At 44.7% G+C, this 27308-nt stretch overlaps 1 protein-coding gene across 1 annotated transcript in view; it reads left to right on the top strand.

Moving 5' to 3' along the window:
• Positions 1-26476, top strand: part of PRR5L (proline rich 5 like) — a 41292-nt gene extending 14816 nt beyond the window's left edge. The window contains exons 5-9 of the mRNA XM_061462874.1: positions 12642-12699; positions 16679-16770; positions 20676-20816; positions 22251-22377; positions 25947-26476. Of these exons, the coding sequence (XP_061318858.1) occupies positions 12642-12699; positions 16679-16770; positions 20676-20816; positions 22251-22377; positions 25947-26329 (801 nt within the window). The 3' untranslated portion in view covers positions 26330-26476. The remainder of the gene's footprint in view (positions 1-12641; positions 12700-16678; positions 16771-20675; positions 20817-22250; positions 22378-25946) is intronic.
• The last annotated feature ends 832 nt before the right edge of the window (positions 26477-27308 follow it).

Raw genomic sequence — 27308 nt, 5'->3', positions numbered from 1 at the left:
AGCTCCAACACCCTCCCACAGGCAGGGACACCTTCCACTAGACCTGGTTGCTCCAGGCTCCAACCTGGCCTTGAACACTGCCAGGGATGGGGCAGCCACAGCTTCTCGGGGCAGCCTGTGCCAGTGTCTCACTACCCTCACAGGGAAGAATTTTTGAAGAAAGTTACCACTCCCTCCTAAATGTCTTTACTCAGAAATCCTCTGGCTGTGGAGTGGGGAAAGACTATTCATGTGCCAAAGAAGGGCTGACAACATTATTTCATTTGTCTGTGGGTTCAGTTTCACTGCTGATGTTGGCTGATTTACAGCAATATGGCCACCAAAATGAGCAGTTGAATCAGGCTGCTGATGTGGCTGAAAAATAACCTTGGGAGGGAAAAAAGGTTTTTAGCTACTTCCTTTGACATGCACTCATCACTTCTGACATGGGGGAGGTGATGGGAGCAGGTCATCAGGATGGGAAGTGGAGTGGAAGTGAATCTTCTGGCAGCGACTTCCTCCTTCATCTGTTAAAGTCCACTGAAAAGCCCTCCTGAGAACTAGGTTTACTGTTCTCTTGGCCAGAAATGGACCCTTAAGGACCTGCTCTCTTGTGTAACCAGGTAGTTTTAAATATCCTAGCAGCAGTTAAAGCAACTAACTGGATCAAGTCATATTTAGATGGGATAAATTGACTTGAATGTTTTCCATTCCTTATGCCACAGCACTTGTAACAGGAGCTACTTGGATAATTTTTAAAATCACATTTTCCATTGTTTTAAGAGTTCTGGCTCTTCCATTATGTATATTTTACAAACACAATTTTGCTAACCACTGAATATTTAAGACTAAAATGGAGCAGAGCTTTTATAGTGAGATACCTCTACCTTTGTGATCAACTTGATTACTCACCAGTCCTTTTCACCGACATTCATGCAAATTACCAAGTTTTAGCTCCTGAAGTTGCTAAAGGAAAGTTTAGGAAGCAGATGGGGATTAGGCAGCCTTTCTCTGCTACCAAACCATTGTCATACCAGAGTTACTGGGTCTGTTTTGTATTTGAAAGAGAAATGTAATTCCTGTAAAAGTTTTTTTTGTTTTTGTTTGTTTTGTGTTTTTTTTTTTTTTTTTTTTTTTTTTTGTGAGAACTCACATGTATCATTCTGAAGGAGATTTGTGTTTATAAATCTGCTGCTTTAGCAACTCATATATACAAGCGATCTCCTTGGATCAGAGTCTAAGTGTAATTGCCAGGTAGCTGAGACTCGTAATATTGTCTGTGGATCTGCCTTAAAACAATGCTTCACACTGCAGGTTTTCCAGTATTGATTTTGCCCATAAACTGATCCTGCTGATGAAAAGGGGCACTTTGTAACCACCCCCCTGCTCAGTAACCCAGCAGGGCATCATCTGCTCTCATTGCTGGGTTAGTCCTCTGGTGGTCAGCTGAACTGCAACAGGAAAGAGTCCTGTGGCTGTGGAAGGTAAGAGGCTGGGATTTGGAGGAATAGGGTGTTTTTGTGACTAGGACTTCTCCAAGGCATCTATAAAATTATTCCAAGGACCTGTACAGCTCTTGCAGCTGGTTGGTAGCCCTGGGATCAGTGCTGAAGCTCGGTGCTACTGGTTGAGTCCCTGCTTCCTCGAGGTCTGCCCAGGCAACCTTTTTTCTGGGCTGCATCCCTGGGTTGGTGGTCTGGGTGCCAGCAGCTCCAGCCTCTTTCATTGGGTTGGTGACCTGGGTGGGTGGAGCAGGCCAAAACTTTCTCCATGGAGTCGTTTCTTTGATGACAGAATCTCAAGGCTGTCCTGGGTTCAGCAGTAGCAGTCATGTTTCTCCTTCTTGGTAGCTGGTGCAGTGCTGTGTTTTGATTTCAGCTCGGGAACAGAGCTGATAACAAGGATGTTTTGGTTTGGCCAAGGACTTTGTGAGCCTCATGCTCTGCCAGGGAGGAGGGGAAGCCAGGAGGAAGCAGAGACAGGACACCTGACCCAAACGGACCAAAGAGGTATTCCATACCACAGCACGTCATGGCCAGGATGTAACTGGGAGTTAGCCGGAAGGGCTGGGAGACTGCAGGGTTGGAGGAGGTATCGGTCGGAGCTTGGTCGGGCTTGGGGAGCGAGTTATTGGTCAGCTGGTGCTGAGGTGTTGTATTCTCTTCCCTTGTTATTTCCTTTATCATTACTATTACTGGTGGTAGCAGTAGTGATCTGTGTTATACCTTAGTTACTAAACTGTTCTTATCTCAACCCGTAGGAGTTGCACTCTCTCGATCCTCCTCCCCGTTCCTCCGGGGGAGAGCGGGGGCGGGGGGAGACGGACACGGACCTCGATTGTTGTCAGCTCGGCACCACTCACTGGGAGTGAGTGAACAAGTTACCTGACTGGGTTTAAACCACGACAAAGGCCTTCTCCGTGAGCTCCTGGGCTAAATATTGCAAGTTCCAGGCCTTCTCTGTGGGCTGGAGGGCTGAGTGGTAGGAGCTCCACTCTGTGTCCCTAAAGTGGTTGTCTCTCTGCCAGGGTGTCTGCACTGTGTCCCTGGTTCCTTGAGATCCAGTGTTGAGCTTACCCCATGCGGGGTGTCCATTTCTGAACTGGGGGGCTCAGTGGAGGTAGACTGGCCTCTGTTGCCCTCCTGGGAAGAAGCGGCAAAGGGGAGCAGGTTTATGGACAGAACTGCAGCAGCAAGGGCAGAGCCAGGGTTCCACGCACTGTCTCCAGCACTGTCACCAGCCACTCCAGGCTGAAATCCCACACTCCACTCCTAGGACACCCTTTCCACTCTTCCCTTGCTGAGTGACAACTAGGGCCACAGGGTGATGCAGGGAGACAGGTGAGGGCCCCAAGAACACCAGCAGCAGTTCACAAAGCCAAGCACCTTTGGTATTTCCTCTTTCATGCCCCAATCCCCTCCAGGAGAGGCTGGGCTGAGCCCCAGGGGAGGGTCCCTGCAGACCAGGACTTTAGTCCCCACCCCTGCTGCAGGGGAGCTGGATCCAGCCCTGCCCCTTGGGATGACCAGGAAAAGCACATGCCGAAGCAGCTCAGTCCTGTGCAGGGTGAGGCTCCCCTGTGACTCCCCTGTGCATCCAGGTTCTCTTCCTCCAGCACATCTCCACCATTGGGGAACATGGGGCACCAAGGAGAGACTTGGGGGTGCCCTGGGATGGATGTACGCCATCATTTTGTGGATCATCCTGGAGAAGAGAAGGCTGCATGGAGACCTCATAGCAGCCTTCCAGTATTTGAAGGGGGCCTATAAGGGTGCTGGGGAGGGACTCTTCATTAGGGACTGTAGTGATAGGACAAGGGGTAATGGGTTAACGCTTAAACAGGGGAAGTTTAGATTGGCTATAAGGAAGTTCTTTACTGTAAGGGTGGTGAGGCACTGGAATGGGCTGCCCAACGAGGCTGTGAATGCTCCATCCCTGGTGGTGTTCAAGGCCAGGTTGAATAGAGCCTTGGGTGACATGGTTTAATGTGAGGTGTCCCTGCCCATTGCAGGGGGGTGGAACTAGATGATCTTAAGGTCCTTTCCAACCCTAACTGTTCTATGATTCAGATAACCTACCCTCATTTTCATGCTGTCTGACCATGTGGTTGTGGACAAATTTTTGAAATGTAAAACTAGTAAGTATTGATAAATCATAGAATAACAGAATAGTTTGTGTTGGAAGGCACCTTAAAGCTCATCCAGTTCCAACCCCGCTGCCACGGGCGGGGACACCTTCTGCCAGACCAGGTTGCTCCAAGCCCCATCCAACCTGACCTTGAACACTGCCAGGGATGGGGCAGCCACAGCTTCTCTGGGCAACCTGTGCCAGGGCCTCACCAGCCTCACAGGGAAGAACTTCTGACTAATGTCTAATCTCAATCTCCCCTGTGTCAGTTTAACTCCATTCCCCCTTGTCCTGTCCCTACAGCCTTTTGTCAAAAGCCCCTCTCTGGATTTCTTGTCCTCTTTAGGCACTGGAAGCTGCTCTAAGGTCCCCCTGGAGCCTGTCTCCATAGGAGAAAATCGATGCATTGAAAAAAACCCAACTCATGCATTATTTTCCTGTTTCTGCAAACAGCCTAAGAAAATCCCCTCACCTTTGGAAAGGATAAACTGTTTCTTTTCACTCTCTTGGGGCTTGTTAATCTTGAAACTCATGGGGGAAAATGGAAATGTTAGCTATTTCACAACTGACCACTTTAGCAGAACTGCTTGGTTTATGTGTTTAACTCCAAACTGTCTTCTCCCAAGGAGGAGAGACCCAAGCACTGTAACCTCTCCCAGCACCTTTGGGCTGCAGATGCAGAAAGTCACACAGCTGGAGTTTGTGCCTCTCCAGCCTGACATCCACTGCCTACACTGGCAGAGCTGGTTGGTGAGGGTTGCCAAGTGGGATGTATTTCCTCATATAATCCAGTGAGAGCTTTGATGTCTTAAAACCAGAAGTGAATCTGTTATATAATTTCCCACCCGCTGCAGTGGGGAGCCGTGGGAGTTGACGAGCCCTGACTCAGAATCAGGCCTGGCTTTCTGTTTGTATGCACAACCACAGGGTGTGAGCACTGGTATCGCTGGGGTATCGAGTAAAGTCGGAATACCAAGATATTGGTGTGGCAACATAAATCTTTTGCTAAAGTCCCTACTACGCATCTTTCTGGGACTCCAACCCATACAGCATCTCTCCAGATGCTTGCTCTCCTTTAAAAGGCTGCAGTTCTGCATCCAGCTCTGGGGCCTCCAGCACAAAAGGGGCGTGGAACTGTTGGAGTAAGTCCAGAGGAGCCCGTGGAGATGCACCAAAGGCAGGTGCACCTCTGCTCTGGAGGCAGGCTGAGAGAGCTGGGCTTGTTCAGCCTGGAGAAGAGAGGGCTCTGGGGAGACCTTAGAGCAGCTTCCAGTGCCTAAAGGAGCTGACAAGAAATCTGGAGAGGGGCTTTTGACAAGGCCCTGTAGTGACAGGACAAGGGGGAATGACTTTAACCTGACAGAGGGGAGATTGAGATGAGATATCAGGAAGAATTTCTTCCCTGTGAGGGTGCTGAGGCCCTGGCACAGGTTGCCCGGAGAAGCTGTGGCTGCCTCATCCCTGGCAGTGTTCAAGGCCAGGTTGGATGGGGCTTGGAGCAACCTGGTCTAGTGGAAGGTGTCCCTGCCTGTGGCAGGGGGTTGGAAATAGATGGTCTTTGCAACCCAAACTGTTCTGTGATTGTATGATTCTGTGATATGACTCATGCAGATAACTGCATGCAAAGGGGTTAACACCTAAGAAAAAAAACCAAAACAAAACCATGGCAGGGGGTTGGAACTGGATGGGCTTTAAGGTCCCTTCCAACCCAAACCAATCTGTGATTCTGTGATGTGTAAAGCCATACTAACAGCTGAAAATGCCATGTTGTCTGTCTGTCCTGGTTAGTCAAAGAGAAAAATTTGATATGTGTGACATTTCTTTACTTGGTTCCAGGTTTCTACTGCATCTTTCACAGCAAGGCAAGGAAATAGTGTTGTGGGTTATTGGAGTGATGGTTATTGCTGTATAAAGGTAGCATTAGCTCTTCTCTGGCAAAGTGCTATCCCATGCCTGCTGTTAGTGATTTCAGCAGCTTGGCTTCTGCACAAGGAGAGAGCATTCACACTTGTGGAATTTGTAGAGTTCAGATGTATGTCTCTGTCGTGGTTTAAACCCAGTCAGGTAACTCGTTCACTCACCCCCCCCCCCCTTCTTTCCCTCCCCCTACTCCCGGAGGGATGGAGAGGAGAATCGAAAAGAATGCAACTCCCACGGGTTGAGATAAGAACAGTTCAGTAACTAAGGTATAACACAGATCACTACTGCTACCACCAATGATAATAATGATAAAGGAAATAACAAGGGAAGAGAATACAATACCTCAGCACCAGCTGACCGATAACTTGCCCCCCTCAGCCTGACCAAGCACCAACCGATACCTCCTCCAACCCTGCCGTCTCACAGCCCTTCCGGCTCACTCCCAGTTACCTCCTGGGCATGACGTGCTGTGGTATGGAATACCTCTTTGGTCAGTTTGGGTCAGGTGTCCTGTCTCCGCTTCCTCCTGGCTTCCCCTCCTCCCTGGCAGAGCATGAGGCTCACAAAGCCCTTGGCCAAACCAAAACATTGCTATCAGCTCTGTTCCCAGGCCGAAAGTCAAAACACAGCACTGCACCAGCTACCAAGAAGGGGAAAAAAGACTGCTACTGCTGAACCCAGGACAGTCTCCAATACTCTTTCTGATCAAGCTGCTCTTTATTATCTTTTTTTTTCTCCTTGCTGTCTGGGAACCCCTGTTCATGCAGGTCTGTTAATTACTTCTGCTTCATCTGGCACTTTCTGGGACTGAGCTTTCATGGGGCAGCTCCAAAGACTCCATAGCAACTGCCCAGCTTCATTATCACAGATGGAGTCCACCCAGCAGCTCAGCCCATGTTACTGTGAGCCAAGAGAGGACCTAGTCCTGGGTGACAGTGGCAGCAGGGACACCCTGTGTGCATCGGCTTTCTAGATGCCTGTGATTCAGTCAAAATTGTGCCTGGTTGCTGTGGCTTAAGGCATCCCTGGAAGTGTTCAAAAACTGCGTAGGCAAGGCCCTTAGTGACATAGTTTAATGGTGGTCTTGGCAGTCCTGGGGTAGTGGTTGGACTTGATCTTTACCTTCCTAGTTGATTCTATGATTTTATGATTTGGCACATTGTGGTCCAGATGATAGCAGTGCTGCATACTTGGTCTGCCTGGTCTGCTCTTCTTACTCTCCCTGCCTCACTCTTCTTACTTTCTTTTTTTAGCTGTCTCTAGAAGAGTCATTTTAGGATGTTATTTATCTCGCAGTTTGTTTGCTATGTAGGATTGAAATGATCTCTTTGCTTCTGTCACTGTTTCCCCTATTTCTGGAGTTAAAGGGTGGAGGGGATGCGTCAGGTATGAGATGCTGCAGCTCATACAGGTTTGCATTTGTTAAAACACTGCCAAGATGTAGGTTTCTGTGCAACTGGCAATAACTTTGTGGAAGATAATTTGCCAGGGAAGGTTGGGTAATGCTTTTTTCCTAAAATTAACATTGGGTTATCCAAGAAACAGTGGCTATGTGCCTATAGAGTCTGTAAAAGCATAGTTTAATGCTAGAACAAAAAGTTGGCTAGAAGAGATGGTTGCATTTCAGAAATCCCATAATGTGTGGAAGAAAACCTGATTTTTTTTTTCATCCAGCAAAATGGGGCCAATTATTTTGAGTTTGCTCTGGGTCAGTTTACTCCTGTGCCAAGCTTATGTTTCTGTTTGGTTAACTGCTACTAATTTGTGCATTTTAATGTGCCTTTTTAATGTCATATTGGCCATGTTCAGCTTGGCGATATGAAAGGAAAACAAAACATGTCTGTACTTACATGGGTGTTCATGTAAGCATTTTCCCCAAGAGTAGTGGCTTATTTTGAAATAGTTATATTTTTGGATTAGCAGGAGAATTCCTTTTTGCCCTATTACACTGCTGAGACTTCAGCAAAGTCAAGGAGGTACTATTTTGAATGTCCACACAAGAAGGGTCTCCTTGTTGGGGATGACCAGCTTATGAAGGGTAGGAATAAGGTCCTCACCACCACTGGTTTGGGAGAGGAGCCCCAGCTGCTGTGCCTGGGGTGGGTTCCACCTCTAGTTGTGCTGGAGGAGTTGGAATGGCTCCTCTGGGTATGGATGAAGAAACTTGCCTCAGTTTTTCTACAGGGGAGGAAAGGGGGAAATATCTGTGTGAGGAAAAAGAAGGAATTACCTGGAAAGTGTCTATGTTTTATGTGGCTGGCTTCAGTTTTTGGAACTTACGTTCCTCTTTGTTGAGTTAAAAATGAAGTATTCTTCTGGACCTTTGAATCCTGCCTTCCAAAACTTGGGGCATTTGACAACTCGCTTTTTAAAGGCTTTGTCTTAGGTGCACTTCTTGGTGGTATACCTGAAATAGCTACTGTGGTTTTCTGCATTGAGGAAAGAAAGGGGTTTTCAACCTGTGAGATTTCAGAAGCCCACTTCAATGTGCTGCGAAATATCTCTGTGAATTTCTCAACTGCATGTACGTGGTGGGGTTTCACATAAATGCATCCTTCAAGCTTACTTGGTGAGCATCTTTATCTGGTCTTGCTTGCAATAAGTAAGATAAATAAGGTTTCTTTTTCTTCTTAGCTCTCTACTTCTGCATTGCCTCTGGCAACCAGGGTTAAAGCAGTAAAACGAGACTTGTAATCTGGGCACAGTCTGCTCCAGACCTCTGCTGTGGTTGCGTTTATTGGATTTTATTGATTTGTCAGCAAATGCTGGAGGGATCTTTAATGAAAATTTACCTGTCTGGCCTGATCTGAGGGGGTAATGTTGGGATTGAATCCATTTCTAAGCCTATGATTTCAGCAGAAAAGACAGATGAGTAAAAGATCCAGATAATTTTAAGATGGGGAGAAGGGAAATTAAGTGTGGTTAGTTTAATTATTTTTTTTTTTTTAAGTTTGTCTCTGCCACAGGAAAAGGGACACCCTGAGAGGATAATTGAAACATCTGTAGTAACTATATGGAGCTAAGTTGGTTTTTTTTCCTTAGAAACCTTGAGAATGAGATGTAGCGATCTGTTTAGCACATAGAATTACTGATAATACATTGATAAGAGCATTATAAATTCTTTACTACAGGGTAATGATTAACATACCTCGTTTTAGTAGGTAGAACTGTGCTGCCCATAAAGGTGTACAAATACATATTTTGTTTGGTGACATAGATGAAAAATAAAATAAAACTCTCTGAAAGTAGAAAGCATCAATCATACTAACTTGCAAGCAATGCAGGTAGAAAATTGGATCCATAGTGCTCATGAAACACATGGAAATTGATACTTAATGTTCTAGTACAGATAGAGGAGAAATTTGTATTTCTTGAGCGAAACACAAGGAAAATGCACTCTCATATATGTATGTGTATATTTTTTTTAATGATATAGTAGTTTAAAATGACATGATATTAAAGACCAGCTGTAAATTTTCCTTGCAATATATTAGAGATAATTACCTTGAGCTATGAGATGAAAAGTAAGAATTAAAGTGCTTTAGTCCTTCCAAATGCTTTCAGTTTATTAATAATCACTCCAAACATTATCTTATTGCTCATGCAGAAAAATATTTCCTTTTTTTTTCCATTCATAATTATTTTCACACTCCAGACTTTTTCCTCTGTTTTCAAATTTTTGTGTTTTTTTTGGTTTTGGGTTTGCTTTGTTTTGTTTTGTTTTTTGCCCCTGGAGAGTCTTTTTGTTGTTGTTGTCCAGCGCCTGACATGTGTCATTTTATTTCTGCCGACCAAATCTAAAATTCAAATAGAGATCCTAACAGCTTAATATTTCCCTCCAAATCCTGTATTTCTGCTAGATTCCCCTTCCATTAGTTGATAATGTTTGGAAATGTTGCAGTGTTTCTTCATCATCATGTGAACATATTTATACAACTTGCTCATCACTGCTGTTATTGTCCAGATGAAATGTCTCCCAGGCATGTTCCCTTAGCGGCTTACCCATCCTCTGGCAGTCCCATTCCTCTCACGCTTCGCTGGGAACTCTGCCTTTCTCTTCCTCTCAACCCAGGCTTCTGCAGGAAGGGGATGAAGGGGTTTGTCTGTGAAATTCCAGAGTCCTAAAATTGTAGAAAGTAGCCTTCCTCTTCCCCCACCCCCGTGTATGTCTTTTTGCCTAAACCTGAATGAGCCGTTGTAAGCAGGGTGAGGTACTATCATGGAGGAGGTCTGCACCACCAGGCTCTTAATGTTGCATGTCCTGCTAAAGGACCCTCCACTCCTGCTAACCTGGGTGGGCATCAGCATCGTGGAATGAGTCAGCAAAGACCAAAGCTGTCTGCAGTATTGCCGGAGATCTGCTTTTACCTCTTGGCATCAGCAGGTTCTCAGCTGCAGTTAATGTTTGTGAGTGGGTTCAGAAAGTTGCATGCAAAAGTGCTTTGGGTTCCTGTCTCCACATGGTCACCTGTGTGCAGAATAGCAATTCTAGTGCGGTCTCTGATCACACGACTATTCAAGTCAGCTGGGGTTCCTGCGCTGAAACTCACAGGATTGGATAATACTGCTGAAATTGGTTTACAGCTTGACTGTACCACATAGTTAGGATTCCTTTTACACTATGCTAGAGCTACTAAAGGTCAAAGTTTTGTGACTTGGGTGGGTGGTTCAGATAGTACAGTTTCATCCCATGTGTTGCTCCTAAAATGCTCCGGTTTTGTTGTAACTAATATAAAAGGAACCTAAAATCTACATTATTTTTGGAATATTTTCAGGTTTGAATTATGAAAAAAAACAAAGCCACCTGCTAGCAGGGCCAATATACCTTAATTACAAGCATGACCATTAATTGTTTTTCCCTTGTATGAACTACACAATATTTAACAGTTATTGCTACTAAGAGAACATACCACTGGTCAATTGGATGGCCATTCCTCCTTATCTCATGACTGAACTACTGAACTATGGATATGGATTAGGGGGTTTTGGTGGTGGGTTTTTTTTTCTTTTTATGTGGGGGATCTTTTTTCTGTGTGTGTTTTTTTTTGTGTGTGTGTGTGGGGGATGGTGTTTTGTTTTTTGTTTTTTTTTTCTGTTTTTTTTTTTTGGGGGGGTGTGATTTTGTTGGCTTTTTTGTTTGTTTGCTTTTGTGGTTTTGTTGGGGTTTTTTATTTGTTTGTTTTTTTGTTTGTTTGTTTGTTTTAAGCAGCATCTTAGAAGTACTCACGTCTGGCTCATTTAAAGCAAACAAGCCAGTGTAGCAAAACGTGGGTTAATGTTTTAATGTGGATGAAATAGCCATGAGATGGGACAGCAGCCACAGGAAGGTCCCCATTTTCTTCCCATTGTATAACACTGCACTTTTTTCACACTATGAAGAAGACAATGTCTATATGGTCTTGTCTTGAGATGAAGCTTTTCATGGTTGCTCCCCCTACTATCCACAGCATGGGAAGCAGCTGGTGATTTGCATGGCTTGTTCTTTCTTCCAGGCTCTTTTTGGTGAAATATTGACAAAGATGCCAATGGAATGATTTCTCTCTGGTATTGAAGTGGCACCCAGGCCCAAAGGGTCTCAGAGCTCACCTTGCATGAGGTCAGATTCCAAAGCAAAAGAAGTTTCTTGAATTTATTAATTTCAGCATTTTCCTATCTGACAAATTTTTGAAGATACACTCTCCTGGTGGAGAACTTATCCAGAGATGTTTCCTTACTGATAGGATATATGGTGGTCTCTCTAGTCTATCAGCCTCAACCTACTTGCAAAAGCCTTCTAGAGCCTGTTTAGATACTGTTTCAGGAAAGGCCCTTCCTTTTCTACACATTTCAGTGAAGTCTGATGCTAACAAGTAGGACTCTCTAATGGCAAGTTTTTCTTTTGTTCTGGAAAGTGAAGTACAAGTAGAAGCAGAGAATGTCACGGAGCAGTGTTTCCTTCTTCTTATTCCCTTCATTTTGTGCTACCCTGATATTGGATCCTTTTCAGAGGGACAGAGGGCTTTATTCTCTATCAGTATGATTTCTGTGGTATGACTGGACTTTTAGGATGCAATAATAGCGTGTTACATGGTGATAGCAGCTCCTTTCTTAGGGATTCTTAAAACTTTTCAGAATGCCTGATACACCTAGTGCTTTGGGAGAACAAAAGGTAGGTATTGGTGTTGCACCTTTCTTATGTTTGGGGGAATGGGGACAGAAAGCTTATCAGATATTTAGATGTCCTCAACTGTAAACAGGCATATATGGCAGAGTCTGGCCCTTTGATCACCTCAGTCATATGGCTGAGGTATAGCTTATGTAGGTGCACTCATGATAAAAACCATTTTATTTTCTTGGGTCTCCTGTGACCCAGGACAGATCCTTCCTTTCTTCCCACTTCTGGCAAGTGGTTTAACTGTCTGCTGTGTCTGTTCTGTTCTCATGCCTGGCTGAACAAGAGGGGTTAATGAGTTTGCAGCACTTGCAGTAAGTCCAGGTCTGGTGGTAGGACTGGCAGAAAGTACTATGATATAAAAAGTACTACAATAAAGAAAGTACTACAAGACATGGACCTGCTCAAGGAAGTCCAGAGGAGGCTGTGAAGATGCTCTGAGGGCTGGAGCACCTCTGCTCTGGAGACAGACTGAGAGATCTGGGCTTGGTCCGGAGAACAGAAGGCTCCAGGGAGCTTCCAGTGCCTAAAGGGGCCAACAAGAAATCTGAAGAGGGACTTTTGACAAGGGCCTGTAGTGACAGGACAAGGGGGAATGGCTTTAAACTGGCAGAGGGGAGATTGAGATGAGATACTGGGAAGAAGTTCTTCCCTGTGAGGGTGGTGAGGCACTGGCACAGGTTGACCAGAGAAGCTGTGGCTGCCCCATCTCTGGTGGTGTTCAAGGACAGGTTGGACGGGGCTTGAAGCAACCTGGTCTAGTGGAAGGAGTCCCTACTTGTGGCAGGGGGTTGGAAACAGATGGTCTTTGCAATCCAAACTGTTCTGTGGTTATATGATCCTGTGAGATGACTCATCTTTTGATAACTGCATGCAAAGGGGCTAACATTAAAAAAAAATAAAAATTCATGTTTACTTTAAATCTCAGAAAAGGCAAATGAGTATCTCTCTTCTCTCTTGGCAGAACCAGCTCCTTGTGAAAGGCTTGCTGTTCGTAGAGGAGAAGGTTAAGCTGTGCGAAGGCAAGTATAGTAAGAATCCTGTTTTGGAAGAGAGTTGTGTTTTGATGTTTGGTCAGATGAGATGATTTTCATGTCTGAAAAGCATACAGCCCTTTCTGGTACTGTCTTGGGGTGTCACACAACCTTGTCAGGAGCAGGTTGCGCTGCAGCCCTCGTGAGGCTTAAGGGGTGGTGTGCTGTTTGAATAGCCATGTAGCAGCAATGCTTCCACCAGCTACCTCTCTGTTATGAGAGCAGGAATGTCAGCTTCTGTGGCAGCTGAACCTGCTCAGAGCAGTTCTGGACTGGACATGGGTCCTGTTGCAGAACTGCTCAGAGTAGTTCTGCCTTTTATTTCTCAATGTGATTTGCAGGTTGATGGAAGTATAATTTTGGTTGTTGTCTCATGCTTTTGAGAGCTGAGCTGACAGGTTTTGTGTAAATTTATGGAAAAAACAGTCACTCAGGGAATTAAATCCTTCTGGAAAGAAGTTGATCGCACATGGAGTTCTGTTCAAACCACTGGGCTACAGATGCTTGCAGAGCCTCTGGATGAGGCTAGTGTGGTGTGGTGACTCCTTGTTGGATGCATGTGGGATTAGTTACATTTATTAACAGTTTGCTCAAGCACAGCAAGCTGTCTCAAATATGTGTCTTTATTCAAAACTATGCTGCTGGTTGATTTGACCCATTTTCATAGCCTGTAGGGAAGATCCCTTGCTAATCACCAACCTGCTGTATCTGGGTCATTAAATGCCAATAGGCACTTACAGACTTATGGTCTTGTGTCACTATTGGTGCCAGATTCCTCTGCACCGTTCTTCACCAACTGACCGCTCCACTCAGCCAGCAGGCTGTAGGATGCAGATCCTGAAGGAGCTGTGCAGCCACTCCTGCTTGGTGCCTGCTTTTTCAGCAGTGGTCCTGTAATGGAGGTAAAAAGGCAGACTCATGCATTTTACCTTAAGGAGATGACTCATGGTCACCTTTCTTTCATAATGTGTAGGTTTGATGCAGCTCTTGTGGTCACAGCAACAAGAACTTCCTGTGCATGCCTCTTGGTTAGCTCTGTTTTCCTGGAAAATTCCTACTGTCCCAGAAATCAGAGACAGAATAATGTTCCTGCTGCAGGGCATAACAACGTTTTACTGTGTCTGTTTTTCAAATCAGAGCCTTACTTTAACATGATTTTTCTTTATACAGCCTGTCAGAATCTCTTTCAATGCCTGTAGGATTTAAGATTTCTTGAAGAAACAAACCATTTCCCCTTCTCCTGCAGAAGGAAAAGTGATCTATGACATTTCTTTCTGGCTCCGCACACCAAAGTGTTGCAGCTGCGGGGAGGAGGCAAAGGAGGGAATGAAACATTCTATTAGTTTGTTTCCTGATGACTTTTTGTTGGCAGTTTCTGGGTAGCTGTTATGGGGGTGTTGAGTAGGTGCTCATTCGCCTGCAGTTGCAGTTTTAAGGCTGGCATCATACCTGACACCGTGAGGCTTTCCTCTGAACCCTCCTGTGGTGGTTGTTGGGCTCTCTGCTCAGAAAGAAATTTCTACAGGATATGGTCCTGCTGGCTTTCTGCTCTCTGTCCTTGTCCTAAGCAGTGCAACCCATGGACAAGCACAGTGCAAGCCCATGTAGAAGTTTTCAGATGGCGAAAGCACTTTAGTACACAGTGATAAGGCTCCTTTGAGCTGCAATTGTACTTTGTTCCAGTTCTCATGTAGGGCCTTTAGTCATGTTGAAGCTGAGCCTTCAAAGATGTCTTGAGCAGCTGCCTTCCATTACTGTTCCTTGAGTCTTGACTGCTGTGAGCTCCAGCTGAGGCTCTATAGAAGGTATCCTGGAAAATTCTTTGTCGGAATCTTGTATTGTTAAACCTGGGTCTGTGTTTGCACCTGACATTTCTGAGGAATATATCCAAAACTTGAAAAACATGGCAAATCTTTGGCCTTTTTGGGGATGGGAAAGATCTCCTAAGAAACTTAAAAGTTTTGGGCCCAAATGCTGAGGAACACACAGGTCTGCAAGTCAAGCCTATGCGCATAATTTAAGTCTATCCAAACCATTATGTTCAGTAAAGCATTTTTTGTTAATAATAGGCTTTTGACCACAGTTGTAGTCATGATATGGGAATCAGGAGTTGCATAACTTAGTCTGCCTTAATTTTAAATACCCACTTATATTTGGGGATATTTGTTCTTCTTGGAGTCATAGGAGGGGTGACCACAAGTGGATTTAGTTCTGGAACTTTCCCAAGTGCCATATTTGAGAGGAGAGCAGTGGCTTTGTGGGTCATCAAGCTCCTGACTACGATGTATGTGCTTGGGAGCAGGGTCTCAGGCATTGTGAGTGGTCTCCCTGACTCAGTTTGCTGCAGAACAGTTGATGTTGGACATTACAATTGTGCCTGACAAATTTGGTGGCCTTCTTACAATGGGGTTATGGCATTGGTGGGTAAGGGAAGAGGACCTGATGTCACCTACCCAGACTTGTGCAAGGCATTTGACAGTGTCCTGCACAACATCTTTGTTTCTAAACTGGAGAGGCATGGTTTTGACAGATGGACCAGTTGGTGGATATGGAATTGGCTGGATGGTCACACTCGAAGAGTTGCTGTCAATAACTTGATGTCCAAATGGTGACCGTTGTTGAGTGGTGTTCCTCAGGGGTTGCTGTAGGGACTGGCACTATTCAACATCTTTGTCAATGACATGGACAGTGGGATTGAGTGCACCTGCAGCAAGTTTGCTGTTGACATCAGGCTGTGTGATGTGGTTGACAACACTGGAGGGAAGGAATGGGATCCAGAGGGACCTGGACAGGATGGAGTTCAACAAGGCCAAGTGCAAGGTCCTGCACTTGTGTAGGGGCAGTCCCAAGCATAACTGCAGGTTGGGTGAGACTGGATTGAGAGCAACCCTGAGGAGAAGGACTTGGGGGTTCTGGGTGATGAGAAGCTCCCCATGACCCAGCCGTGTGTACTCGCAGCCTGGAAACCTCCCATGTCCTTGGCTGCATCACCAGCAGAGTGAGCAGCAGGTCAAGGGAGGGGATTCTCACACTCTGCTCTGCTCTGGTGAGACCCCCCCCCCCCCCCCCGCAGTGCTGTGACCAGCTCTGGGGCTGTCAACACAAAAAGGACGAGGAGCTGTTGGAGCAAGTCCAGAGGAGGCCATGAAGATGCTTCGAGGACTGGAGCAGCTCTGCTCTGGATACAGGCTGAGAGAGCTGGGCTTGTTCAGCCTGGAGAAGAGAAGGCTCCAGAGAGAATCGTAGAGCAGCTTCCAGTGCCTAAAGGGGCTGACAAGATACTTGGAGAGGGACTTTGGCAAGGCCCTGTAGTGACAGGACAAGGGGGAATGACTTTAACCTGAAAGAGGGGAGACTGAGTCTTGGGCAGAAATTCTTCCCTGTGAGGGTGCTGAGGCTCTGGCACAGGTTGCCCAGAGACGCTGTGGCTGCTACATCCCTGTCAGTGTTCAAGGCCAGGTTGGACTGGACTTGGAGCAACCTCGTCTAGTAGAAGGTGTCCCTGCCTTTGGCAGGGGGTTGGAACTGGATGAGCTTTAATGTCCCTTCCAACCCAAACCATTCTGTGATTCTGTGATTTACCTGCTGGTTGTCGGATTCAGCTGCTAACACATGGCTGTGCTCCCATGCTAGTTGAGCATGCTAACTGTGAGCTGTGAGATTTGCAATCCTTTGTTGTGGAGTTAAAGCCCCTGGTTAAAGAGAGGTTTCACTTTGTTGTTGGAATTCGTCTCATGTTTCACATAGAGCTGTCTTCTTTGCAGTAAGGGACAAAGCAATTTATGGTCATAGTCTTGTGTCTCTGCCTGTTAAGGTGAAGCTCAGCTGAGTGATGTCCAGTTTTGGATGGAAACTGTGAAGGGTGGGTTTGTATCTCTTATTTGGGGGGTTAGAGAGTAGTGGGAAAATTCAACTTGATTTTGGTGCTCCTTTTGCTAAAGCTCTTGGTCCAAATCTGTTTTCGTAGGTGAGGATCGCATTGATGTCCTGTCTGAAATCTGGGATCACTATTTTACAGAGACTCTTCCTACACTCCAGGCAATATTCTACCCAGTCCAGGTAACCTTAATTATAACTCAGCCTTCATTCAGGTGGGGCAATGTAGTAACAATATCTGCTATCAGCACATAGAAACTTCTGTTTCAGCAGCACTTTTTGGCCACTGGCTAAACAGGTCTCAAAAACCTTTAAACTGTATCTGGGAGGAAGTAGAGTAGCATTAACTGTGTAAGAAGAACTGCTGAAATCTACTGGGCAAGCACAGTTTGGGCTGAATTTATTCCTATTTGTCTACCCTCTCTCTGTGCTTAGCTAAGCTTTAATGCTGAAACTATTGGATGATACATTATCTAGGCTGAAGCTCTGTGCCATTCGTATTTCTATTTCTTCTGCTTTTAAATTGCTGGGACTGTTGGTGCAAATGGTAATACTAACAACTTGTCTCCAGAGGGACAAGTCTGAAGACTAGATCAGGGACAAATGTGTCTAACTCACCCTAACTACTTTTGGAGGGCTTATGTCCCAGTTGTGCCTTTGGAAAATCCTCTATTGGGATTTTTTAAGCTTTAATAAGGGGACAAGTAAATCTATGGGTAGAGGATGAATGAACACCTTCATGTAAAACCTGTTTACTGGACATTTTGAAAGCTGAGTATCCTGTCAGAAGTGTTGAGCTCTATCATTTTTAAAGGTAGTTTTAGTCAGGGTTTCCATACAAGCAGTGCAGCTACCTCCCCGGCCTATTTTAATCTTTTTTTCCATGAGAGGAAAAGAAAACCATACCTCATGAGGAGACTGATGTTCTTGGAAACACTAGCCTCCTCCTCTTGACTTCTGACTCTTTTGCAAGACACTGCTTTCCAGAGCACTTTAAAATTATTTTCTCTTATATTGTTTGAAAGGCAGCAGGTAAAGCTCAAAGCTTGTCCTTTTGCTCTAGTCCTGTTAAGGCTGGCATTTCCTAAAAGAGAAAGGACTTCTGCAAAAACAGATACTAACCTTTCTGCTGTGTTTATTTTTATTCTTTCCTTGCTGCAGACGCTTAAAGGTAGGTGTTTGGCAGGTAAAACTGCACAATTATAATATCCTCCCTTGTCTGTCATACCCACTGATGCTAATAATTCTGCCACTTACCAGAAAAATTTATTCCACTCCTATTAAGTGTCTCTAATGAGAAACTGAACAAAAGTTACTGCACAGTGGGTGCAGGTTTTGATAGTAACTAGATGGTGAAAGATTTACTATGGGATGTTGAAGTTCTTTGAAAGCATAGCTTTTTTACTATATTTGTCATGTCCCAATATCTGAGTCACTCAGAATTATTTCACAGAAGCTGTGAAGTTAGGGAAGTATTGCCATTTAACAGATGAGGAACTGCAATGTGACAGACAGTATATTTAAAGCTCTGTAGCCTACATAAATGTATGGATTTAAACCACCTAAATACATCCAAGAATACAGCCAGGTTGGATGGGGCTTTGAGCAACCTGATCTAGTGGAAGCTGTCCCTGTCCTTGGCAGGGGGTTGGAACTAGAAGAGCTTTATAGTCCCTTCCAACCCAAACCATTCTGTGATGCTACAATAAGAATTTGGGTGAGCTCTCCTAGGCTGCGACAGAGAGAGTTGCTGGTGAAGCAAGGAATGAGAAATTGCTCTTATCCCAGGCCAGTGCCCTAATAACAAGATCGGGCTCTTCCTATGAAAAGGGTACTGTATGTTCCTATTTACGCATTGTGTCACCACATGCGAAGAGAGCTCATCTAGTAAATCTTTTTCACCAAGCCGCAGTTCCTTTATGTGCTGCTCTGGAAGATGGGAAAGTCAGTTTGTGGTTGGTTCCCTGTTCTTTGCTGCAAATGTCAATGTGATTATTTGGTTGTGCCCTTCTGTGGTTTCAGGGACTGCCCATTCAGAATGAAAGTCAGCTGAATGTGTGAGCGTATGATACTGAAGGTAGTAACTAGAAGTAACTTCCTATTTCAGCTAAATTTAAACCCGAGGCTCATAGCTGTTTCAGAACTATGACCTTTAAGCCAGCCAAGTTGGTTAAATTGCTGTACAGAGGAAAACTATGTAAACAGGTCACTGGCTTTCATATAGTTGCAGCTGTTGATGTAACTACTTGGTGTGGAAAAAGAATAGCAAATTTTGTTTTGTTTGGCATGATGAGATGTTTGCATTTTGAAATGGGGTTTGAAGTTAATAGGACTAAACTGCGTGATATAAATAAAAAGTGTGCAGCTGTTGAGATATAGTTCAGAGATATGTACCAGTCTTTTCTACACCTCTGTGTTTCTAAATACAGTGATGGTTTAAAACAGCAAAGTGCTTTTATTATGGCAGAGCTGCCCTCCAGACTATTGGATTTAATATGTATTTACATATTAATGCTGTTAATTATGACATTAAACCCATTATAAGTTAACGATTAACTGCTTTTAATTCCTTCCAGCTAAATATTTGCCATGTTGAGTGTGTTATGGAGACCATAAATTAATTCCCAAACAGACCATGGGGAAGAGATTAATATACTGGGAAGAACAAGAGAAATTCTTAAGGCTAGAAATTGCTGGGCAGGGCTGGAAGGAAAAGTTTTGCCATTAACCTGCAGTGGGGCAAGAGAAAGCCGTGTGGATGTTAAGCATAGCAGAGGGAAAGGCAGTAACACCAGAATGCATAATGGAGTCCAAATGCGTTTAAATATGCTGAGAAATATTACATAATCTTCATCTGTTAAGCCTGCTCACTTGTGTTGTTGATGTAGAAGAGTAACCAGGAGGATATAGAGCACCCTGTTGCTCCTTAATATGATCAAAGCTGTTGCTCTTTAAAATGATGTTTGGTACAAGCAGTCTTGCTAGCTTTGCTGTAGCCTAAATCCCAAAACCTGTAATGGACTGACTTGTGGATTTTTGTCGTATCAGCAAGGTATAAAGTGTAGTCGTGGTTTAAGCCCAGCCGTAAATCAGACCACGCAGTCTCTGTCTCACTCCCCCTCTTCCCCCCCTCCATCCCCCCTGCTCCCGGAGGGATGGGGAGGAGAATCAAAAGAGTGTAACTCCCACAGGTTGAGATAAGAACAGTCCAGTAACTAAGGTATAATACAAATCACTGCTGCTACCACCAATAATAATAATGATAAGGGAAATAACAAAAGAAGAGAATACAACCGCTCACCACCCACCGACTGATACCCAGCCTGACCAAGCAATGATCTAGCCCTTCTGGGTAACTGCCCCCAGTTCTACATCCTGGGCATGATGTGCTGTGGTATGGAATACCTCTTTGGTCAGTTTGGGTCAGGTGTTCTGTCTCTGCTTCCTCCCAGCTTCCCCTCCTCCCTGGCAGAACATGAGACTCACAAAGTCCTTGGTCAGAGTAAACATTACTGAGCAACAACTAAAAGCATCATTGTTATCAGCTCTGTTCCCAGGCTGAAAGTCAAAACCACAGCACTGCATCAGCTACTAAGAAGGAGAAAAATGACTGCCACTGCTGAACCCAGGACAACCTTGACCAGAAAAAGGATCCAGCACAGGCCAGATGTAGGCTTAGTTAAGGAATACTCTGTACCAACCTCTTTCGCAGCCAGACCTTCTCTGGTTTCTCAGCTCAAAAGCAGGAGCTGCATCCGTCTGGCCTTTGGATGTTTGTGAACAAATTGGGTGGCAGTTGAGTTTCATGAATATGTAGTCTTTTGGTGAAATACAGACCCATTTTGGCTTCACTCCAAACCTAGTGACATCTCAGGTGAGGTGTTACTCTTTTTGGAGTTTGTGTGGGGCGGAGACTGAGAGGGAAGTGATCAAAGAGTACTATGAATCCTCAACCTTATCATCTGGGGGTGCTTTGCCACAGCAGCAAGGGCAGGATAGACCCTTTCTCTCTGTGTGCATACATGTGTTGATGTGATGCTTACACATCCCTTCACCAATTCTTGGACTTTGCCTTCTGTGTTTTTTAGGGTCAGGAGTTGACGATCCGTCAGATTGCTCTTCTTGGCTTCAGAGACTTGGTCTTGCTAAAAGTAAAATTGGAAGAAATTCTTCCTCTGGTCCAGACAAAACTTCCAGCTTCCATTGTCCAGATGCTGTTAATTCTGCAGGTGGGGAGCCTCTGTTCTTTGTCTGACTCTACCTGGTTCTCTCAATCTCATTGAACTGGAAAGGAGAGTGAGGAGGGAAGACAGTGTGATGAAGGGGAAGCAATGTGTGCTAATTTGGGAGTGCTAAGTGTAGAAATAAAAGCTGAATTTGAATTTCCTGAGTTTCCCTGGGAACAGGTAAGGAAGTTTTCATGAAAGGGCTGGGTTTTGCTGACTGGTGTTCCTCCTCTCCAGCCAGGAACAGAAATAGGTTTGTTTTCTTTTTGTTGTTTTTCTTTTTTTTTGTTTTGTTTTTTTTTTTCCCACATGTATTTTAATCTCCGAGCTTCTCTGAAGTCCTCTTTGTGCCCTGGTTCTCCTCGTTTCTCAGCTTTACCATGTCAGGGTGAGGGTCTGTCACAGTGAACTGTGGAATTTGGACGAGCCGTGACTGCCGACTGACTGACACGAGCGCCTTGGCTGGCTGGGATGCTAAGCAGCACCTCCCATGAGAGGGGGAATACCTTTTGGCAGCACACAAAATGTTATACATCTTCCAAAGGCCTCTCCCAGACTTTCTGGGAGGACTAACTTTTTCATCCGGACCTCAAGAGAATATTTTCCAAGCATGCCAAACGCAGTTGACTATACCAGCTAGTTTACCTTTTTATGTAACCCAGCCTGACAGTCCTGCAAAATACCATGTTAACCAGGTGGCTGTTTGGGTTTCTTCCAGTTTTAGTTCTTCTTCAGTGTACCTTATAAAAAGTGGCAGGGAATAAAACTTCCTCAAGTGCAATCAAAATTGCAAAGTGGCTTAGCTGGTATTTCTGTGGGAGTTTTTGCTATTCAGATGTTCCCAGTGACCCAGACTTCAATAGCAGAATATACTAAAGTGTCAACTTAATTTCCCTGAAATATTTTAATAAAAGAATCTTGAGGGCAAAGAGGGTCCTGGAAAGAAAAGCTTACTGAGGCTTAGCAGGAAGTTAAGATCGTGTACAGTTTCTGAAATTACTGTTAAATTGGTTTGTGTTATCTACCATCTTCACAGCTGTAAGCTGAACTACAGAGGTGCCTTTCTTGCAGTCCTGCCTAGGAAAGGAGCAGTGCTTTGCCAAAGATATTTTAAGGCTTTTTTATGAAGATCTGTTTCCTGGTAGAACTAGCAAATCCTTGGTATGAGTGTGCCTTGTACCTACCTATCCCTTGGTCAGAAAAAAGACAGCTAGATATATGATGTCTATGGGGTTATAGCTATGACTTGAACATGGAGGTTGACCAGAATGGCACCCAAAAGCTCCATTTGGGCTTATCAACTGTGCTTCTCCATGTGGTCTACTGATATGGTTGAATTATTCCAGTGCAGAGATATTTGACAGATGCTAGGCTTTACTCAAAAACCTGACTCAGAAGTAGGTAAGAATAATGTTGCTTTTAATGGTTGAATTTCAGAGTGTCCATGAGCCTACTGGACCCAGTGAGGGCTACCTACAGCTGGAAGAACTCGTCAAGCAAGTAGTATCACCATACTTGGGTTTGTGTGAGGATCATGGCTTCTCTGGTAGCACCTGCTTGCTTGGTAAGTCATATGTATCATACAGAAGCCCTTTTTGGGGTGTGAGGCAGTGCTAGAAAGTTGACAGTGCATGGCTCCGTGAGAAACAGAAATCAAAGGCTAAAACATCTTGGCCCACTTGGTGAACCAGTAACAGATCCCCTGAAATTCAACAGGGCTGAGTGGAAGGTCTTCCTGCCTGTAGCATGGTGTTGGAACTAGATGAGCTTTAAGGCTCCTTCCAACCCAAGCCCTTGAAACTCGAACTGTTTAAAAAAAAAAAAAGGAAAAAAAAAAAAAATTTGTATATAAACTGTGGATAAATGGGTCTAGGTGAGACAACTGGCATTTCACTTCAGGAAATGGATACTTGTTGTGGAAAACTCCTCCACACATGATCCATGAGCTCTGCTTAAACACATGGCCAGCCAGAAAGGATTGGTTAGCTAGGAAATGGGTGTAGTGGTACTGATTTGATAGTTGAGAAGATTTAAATAGAACAAGTAAAGAAAGCTCTAGTCTTCCTCTGTTTGTATAAGCTTTAGCCTTTGTGTAGATGCAGATTGTAGCAAGCTGGAGGCACACAGCCTGTCTTTTCGTACACCTTAGCAGCACAGGGGAAAAGATGGTCTTGCACTCAAAGGACTTATCATGACTCAGGTGATCTGTGCCTCTAACAAACTCATGGCACCATTTCAGGCTAACTGTGGCTCAGTTTGTTTCTTCTTGTGGTTGCTAAGCAGTTAAATACCTTTTGTGCAAATGAGCATGGTCATACAGCTCAGCATTGATTTGTAGGCCTGATCAGGAGCTTAAATCTAGGCTAAAAAGTTGAGGTTTGACTAATTTGATTGCTTTGCTGTTTATGGACACCTGCATGCTGCTGGGATAGTTTGGAAGGTAGCCTTCTGACCTGTACTGAAGTTTCCAACCATCCTGAATTTCCACCAGCTGAACAAGTCATTAGTGATAAAAGCAGATTTTTGCATGGATTGGCCTTGTAAACTTTGTGTGCCTTAATATAGTTGTACTTACTTCTGTTTTAGCTGTCATTTATTTGTGTGCATTTCCAAGGTGGCCTTTTGCCCCCACTCCACCCTGTGCCGAGCAAGAGGAAAGAATGAACTTCTGTTTGCATGACACAATACTGACAGCAGAGCAGCACTTCTCTGCAAATATTCTTGGTATTTCCAAGTGCTTCTGTGGTGGTTGGTTCTTTTCATTAAGTCCCACTTCTAATCAAACCTCATTCTCTTCCTCTGTCCCTCCTTCTGTCACCTATTTACTTTCTCAGAACCAGTTTCTTCTCTCACTGGGCAGCCTCTAATGATGATGGAGCGCAGTAGGTTCCCTCAATTAGCTTTTTAGAAATGGATTATTGAGCTTTGGAGGTGCTTGATTCTCAAGAGATGCTGTGGAGGCCAAACAGCCATCTGAACTGGAGAGCCTTTAAGACAAATGAGTGTTGGGAAGTACAATGTTTGATCACAGCTGTGGACGCACATAAGGCTTTAAGTATCTTAAACTTGATTTAAAGTGAGAGAGGAATGCAGCAGGCTAAGATATGAAAGGGGACACGAATAGCTCACATAGGGGGTTCGTAGAGGGAATAGGGAAAAAGATAAAACAACCACCCTGTGTTTTAAGCCTAATGTGTTAAACCTAACATCACTACTGATTCGAGTTTGCTGGCAAAAAAATTCCTAAAAAATTCCTCCCAGTTTATATTCCTGACCATAACACATCAAAATAGAAATAACATTTCTAGTCACACTATGAATGACAGCTCCCTTAAGAGACTGTCTGTTGTGGCCAAGAAAGTAAATGGGGAAAAATAAAGCAATAGGTGAATATTCAGAGTTCATCCTAATTTTTACCTGCTTCTCATGAGGGATTTTAATTTTGTTGCACAGAAATAATCTCTGGATTTTTTTCCTCAAAAGAGTCAGGTCCAACACTACAACTTGCTGTGGTTTGAGGTGCAGGTGACGCCTAAAGAGTATATGTATTGTAACCAGTCAATAATTGTTTGCCCACATTCTTAAGCATTAAATGAACCATTTAGAATGAATGTATTATTAGCAACAGTTGGGTGAAGTGCTGTCGTAACTTGGCTCTCTGCAGCAACATATAGTTTGTTTTCTGCTTTTCTTCCTGATGCAAGCTTCCAAAACTCTTTTATAACCTTCAGTTACAAGTGTATTTTTGTTACTCTGTCTCTTAGGCTCTGCAGTCTTGGTGGGCTTTGAGCAACCTGTCTAGCAGAAGGTGTCCCTACCCGTGGCACGGGGCTGGAACTAAATGAGCTTTAAGGTCCCTTCCAACCCAAACCATTCTATGATTCTATGGCTTTATGAAATGAGAGCCTGCACTTCAAGGAATTTGGTGAGAAACAGGAAGACAGGTAGGGAACAGATTTATCAGCTGCTTTGCGAATAGTTAAACATGAGGTGTTTAATGCCACGTAGCATGCTGCATGGCAATAGAAGACAGAAGGTGAAAAGTAATGCTGTCTGATTCAACCTGAATTACAGCGAGCCAAGGGACATATTCAGACCTGTGCTTTTCTTAAAGCTGTCAGTGCCAGAATTGAAATGATACAGGGCTGGGGACTGTATCTTAGGTTTGAGTTTTAAACCTGTGCTCCAAAAGTCCTGCCTGTCTCTTCCGTGCCTTTGCCTCCTAGATGTTGTGGGCTGTTGCTGTGTGCTGTTAGGTCTTGACAGTGTTCAGCCCCCAACCCAATATGTTTTAAAGCAGATGAAATGTTCTTTTTCTTGCATAATCTTTTAAAAATGCAGTGGGATAACACTAGCAGAGTCACCTTTCCTAGGGAGCTGGAGAGCCAGTTCAATGCAATCATCAGGAATATCATGTTGATACCAGCTATTGGCATCTCCTGTGAGAAATTTTCTAGAGAAGGTGATAGCAACTTACATCCTCACAGAATGTTTCTTGGACTTGTGCCGCTTTAGGAAACCTGCACATGAGAGCTCCTAGTTGGTCCTCACCTCGCTGGGTGAGAGAGATGACCATCAGGATGCTAAAGGAAGTCCCTTTGCTGCACTTAGTAGTTGTTGAATTACTTCTCTTATGGGCAGCAGCACTGTTGCCATACCACAGGATGGGAGGTGGCTCCTTCCCAAACCTCTGACAGTAATCACAGGATCACAGGTTTGGGTTGGAAAGGATCTTAAGGTTATCTAGATCCAACCCCCTGCCATGGGCAGGGACACCTTTCACTAGACCAGGTTGCTCCAAGTCCCATCCAGCCTTGCTTTGAATACTGCCAGGAATGGGACAGCCACAGCTTCTCTGGGCAACCTGTGCCAGGGCCTCACCAATAACAGCAGGAGATCATTTATAACTAACTTAATAGTTCATAACTAATGAGTACCCAGTGGTAATGAGGTGAGACATTCTGTGGCTCCATACCAAGCCCTCTCTGTTCCAGAAAGCAAGCATTAGCAGTAGATATAGCTCCTAACTAGCACATAACCTGGTAGTAATGAGGTGGGAAGGCCAGCCTAGGAGTTGGAGCAATGCTTTGTCTGTGCCCTACTGACCCTTCCTGCTTCCTTTTTCTCTTCCAGAGAGACGGTACTCCAGATCCCGTCCCAAGACTGGTGCACCGAATTATCCATCTCACTTGATGACAAGCCGGCAGCCTGGCGAGATGGCCCTGACCCCGCTGACAGAGCAGGAGGGTGAGGCTTACCTGGAGAAATGCGGTAGCATCCGCCGCCACACTGTTGCCAATGCTCACTCGGATATTCAGCTCCTGGCAATGGCCTCCATGATGCATACAGGAATTGTGATTGAGGAGTCGGATAGTACTGATAAATGCCTCCTTCTGCAGCCCAGTTTTAGCCACAGGCAGTGCTCCAGTGAGCCCAGTATTCCTGATGGGCCAGAGGGAGTCATGGCAGCAGGTAGGCAGGACCCTGCTGAGCTGAACTGCACATCAGTCAGCTAGAAGTCTTGCTGAGGAGAGGAGAACTGTATGTATATTCAGTGTGTTGTGTCATCCCTGCTGGAGGGAAAAAAAAGAAAAAAATCAAACTTTGCTCATGTCATTGAAATGGCCTTGAGGGATCTTCTGTTTCTGTAGGAGTACTCTCTGGACTTGCTAGTACTCTCTAGATTTATTTTTCTTGCCTGTCTGGGACCCTTGTTGATGAAGGGACCAGGCTGCTCCCAAATGGGCACTTTCTATACTTTCTTCTGTCAGCTTTCTCCCTCTAGTAGTTCAAAACCTCAGGTTTCCTTCTGTTTCTTTGTTAGGATACAAATTAGCCCCTTTCTGGTTTTCTCCATCTCTCCCAGCTTTGTGCTACTTGTTTGCTCTTTGTTCCTGCAGCAGAGTGCTCTGTGCAAAATGTGCTCTTTGCTCCTGGCGGCAGGGATGGCTGAGGCTGGCGTTTTTCTCCTTTGAAGTTGAACTCGGGTGAAACTATTTGCATCCTGCAGAAAGGTCTGCTCAGGTGGGTTGTGAGAGGAGATCCTTCACTTTGCCTCCCATAGGCATGGATGAAAAATCCAGATCCAACTTTTTTTGCCCCAGACCCAAAGAGAACTCAAGGAGTCCCAGCTGAGCTGAGTACTTCATATTATTGTATTTAGTTCCAGTGACATCTCTGGGGGTGCTGGTGTCAATTTGGTATAAAGAATGTGTGAGTGTGTAATTTGTGGGCATATATAGTCCTGAGCATCATGGCATTTGGCATCAGTTTGCTTTCAAAATGTTGTTGGAGGGCTACAATGAAAGGAGAAATCCACATAGGTTCCTTTGGGAAGGAGACACTGGGCAGAGCCTGCACTTGTTGGGGAGGCATAAAGGTGCTTCCTCAGCACTGGCCCATCGTGATTCCAGATGATTTCATCCTTGGGCTGCCCTGGTACTTTTAGCACTTGTGAAACCACGGATAACTGGTAGGTAGTAGAAAGGAGTCCTG

Source organism: Pezoporus flaviventris, unplaced genomic scaffold, assembly GCF_033815535.1.
Source record: "Pezoporus flaviventris isolate CSIRO_AGI_PZ_B2104156 unplaced genomic scaffold, CSIRO_AGI_Pfla_v1 ptg000036l, whole genome shotgun sequence".
Classification (NCBI taxonomy): domain Eukaryota; kingdom Metazoa; phylum Chordata; class Aves; order Psittaciformes; family Psittacidae; genus Pezoporus; species Pezoporus flaviventris.
Note: the sequence above shows the minus strand (reverse complement) of the source record. Positions and strands in the feature narration are given on the sequence as shown.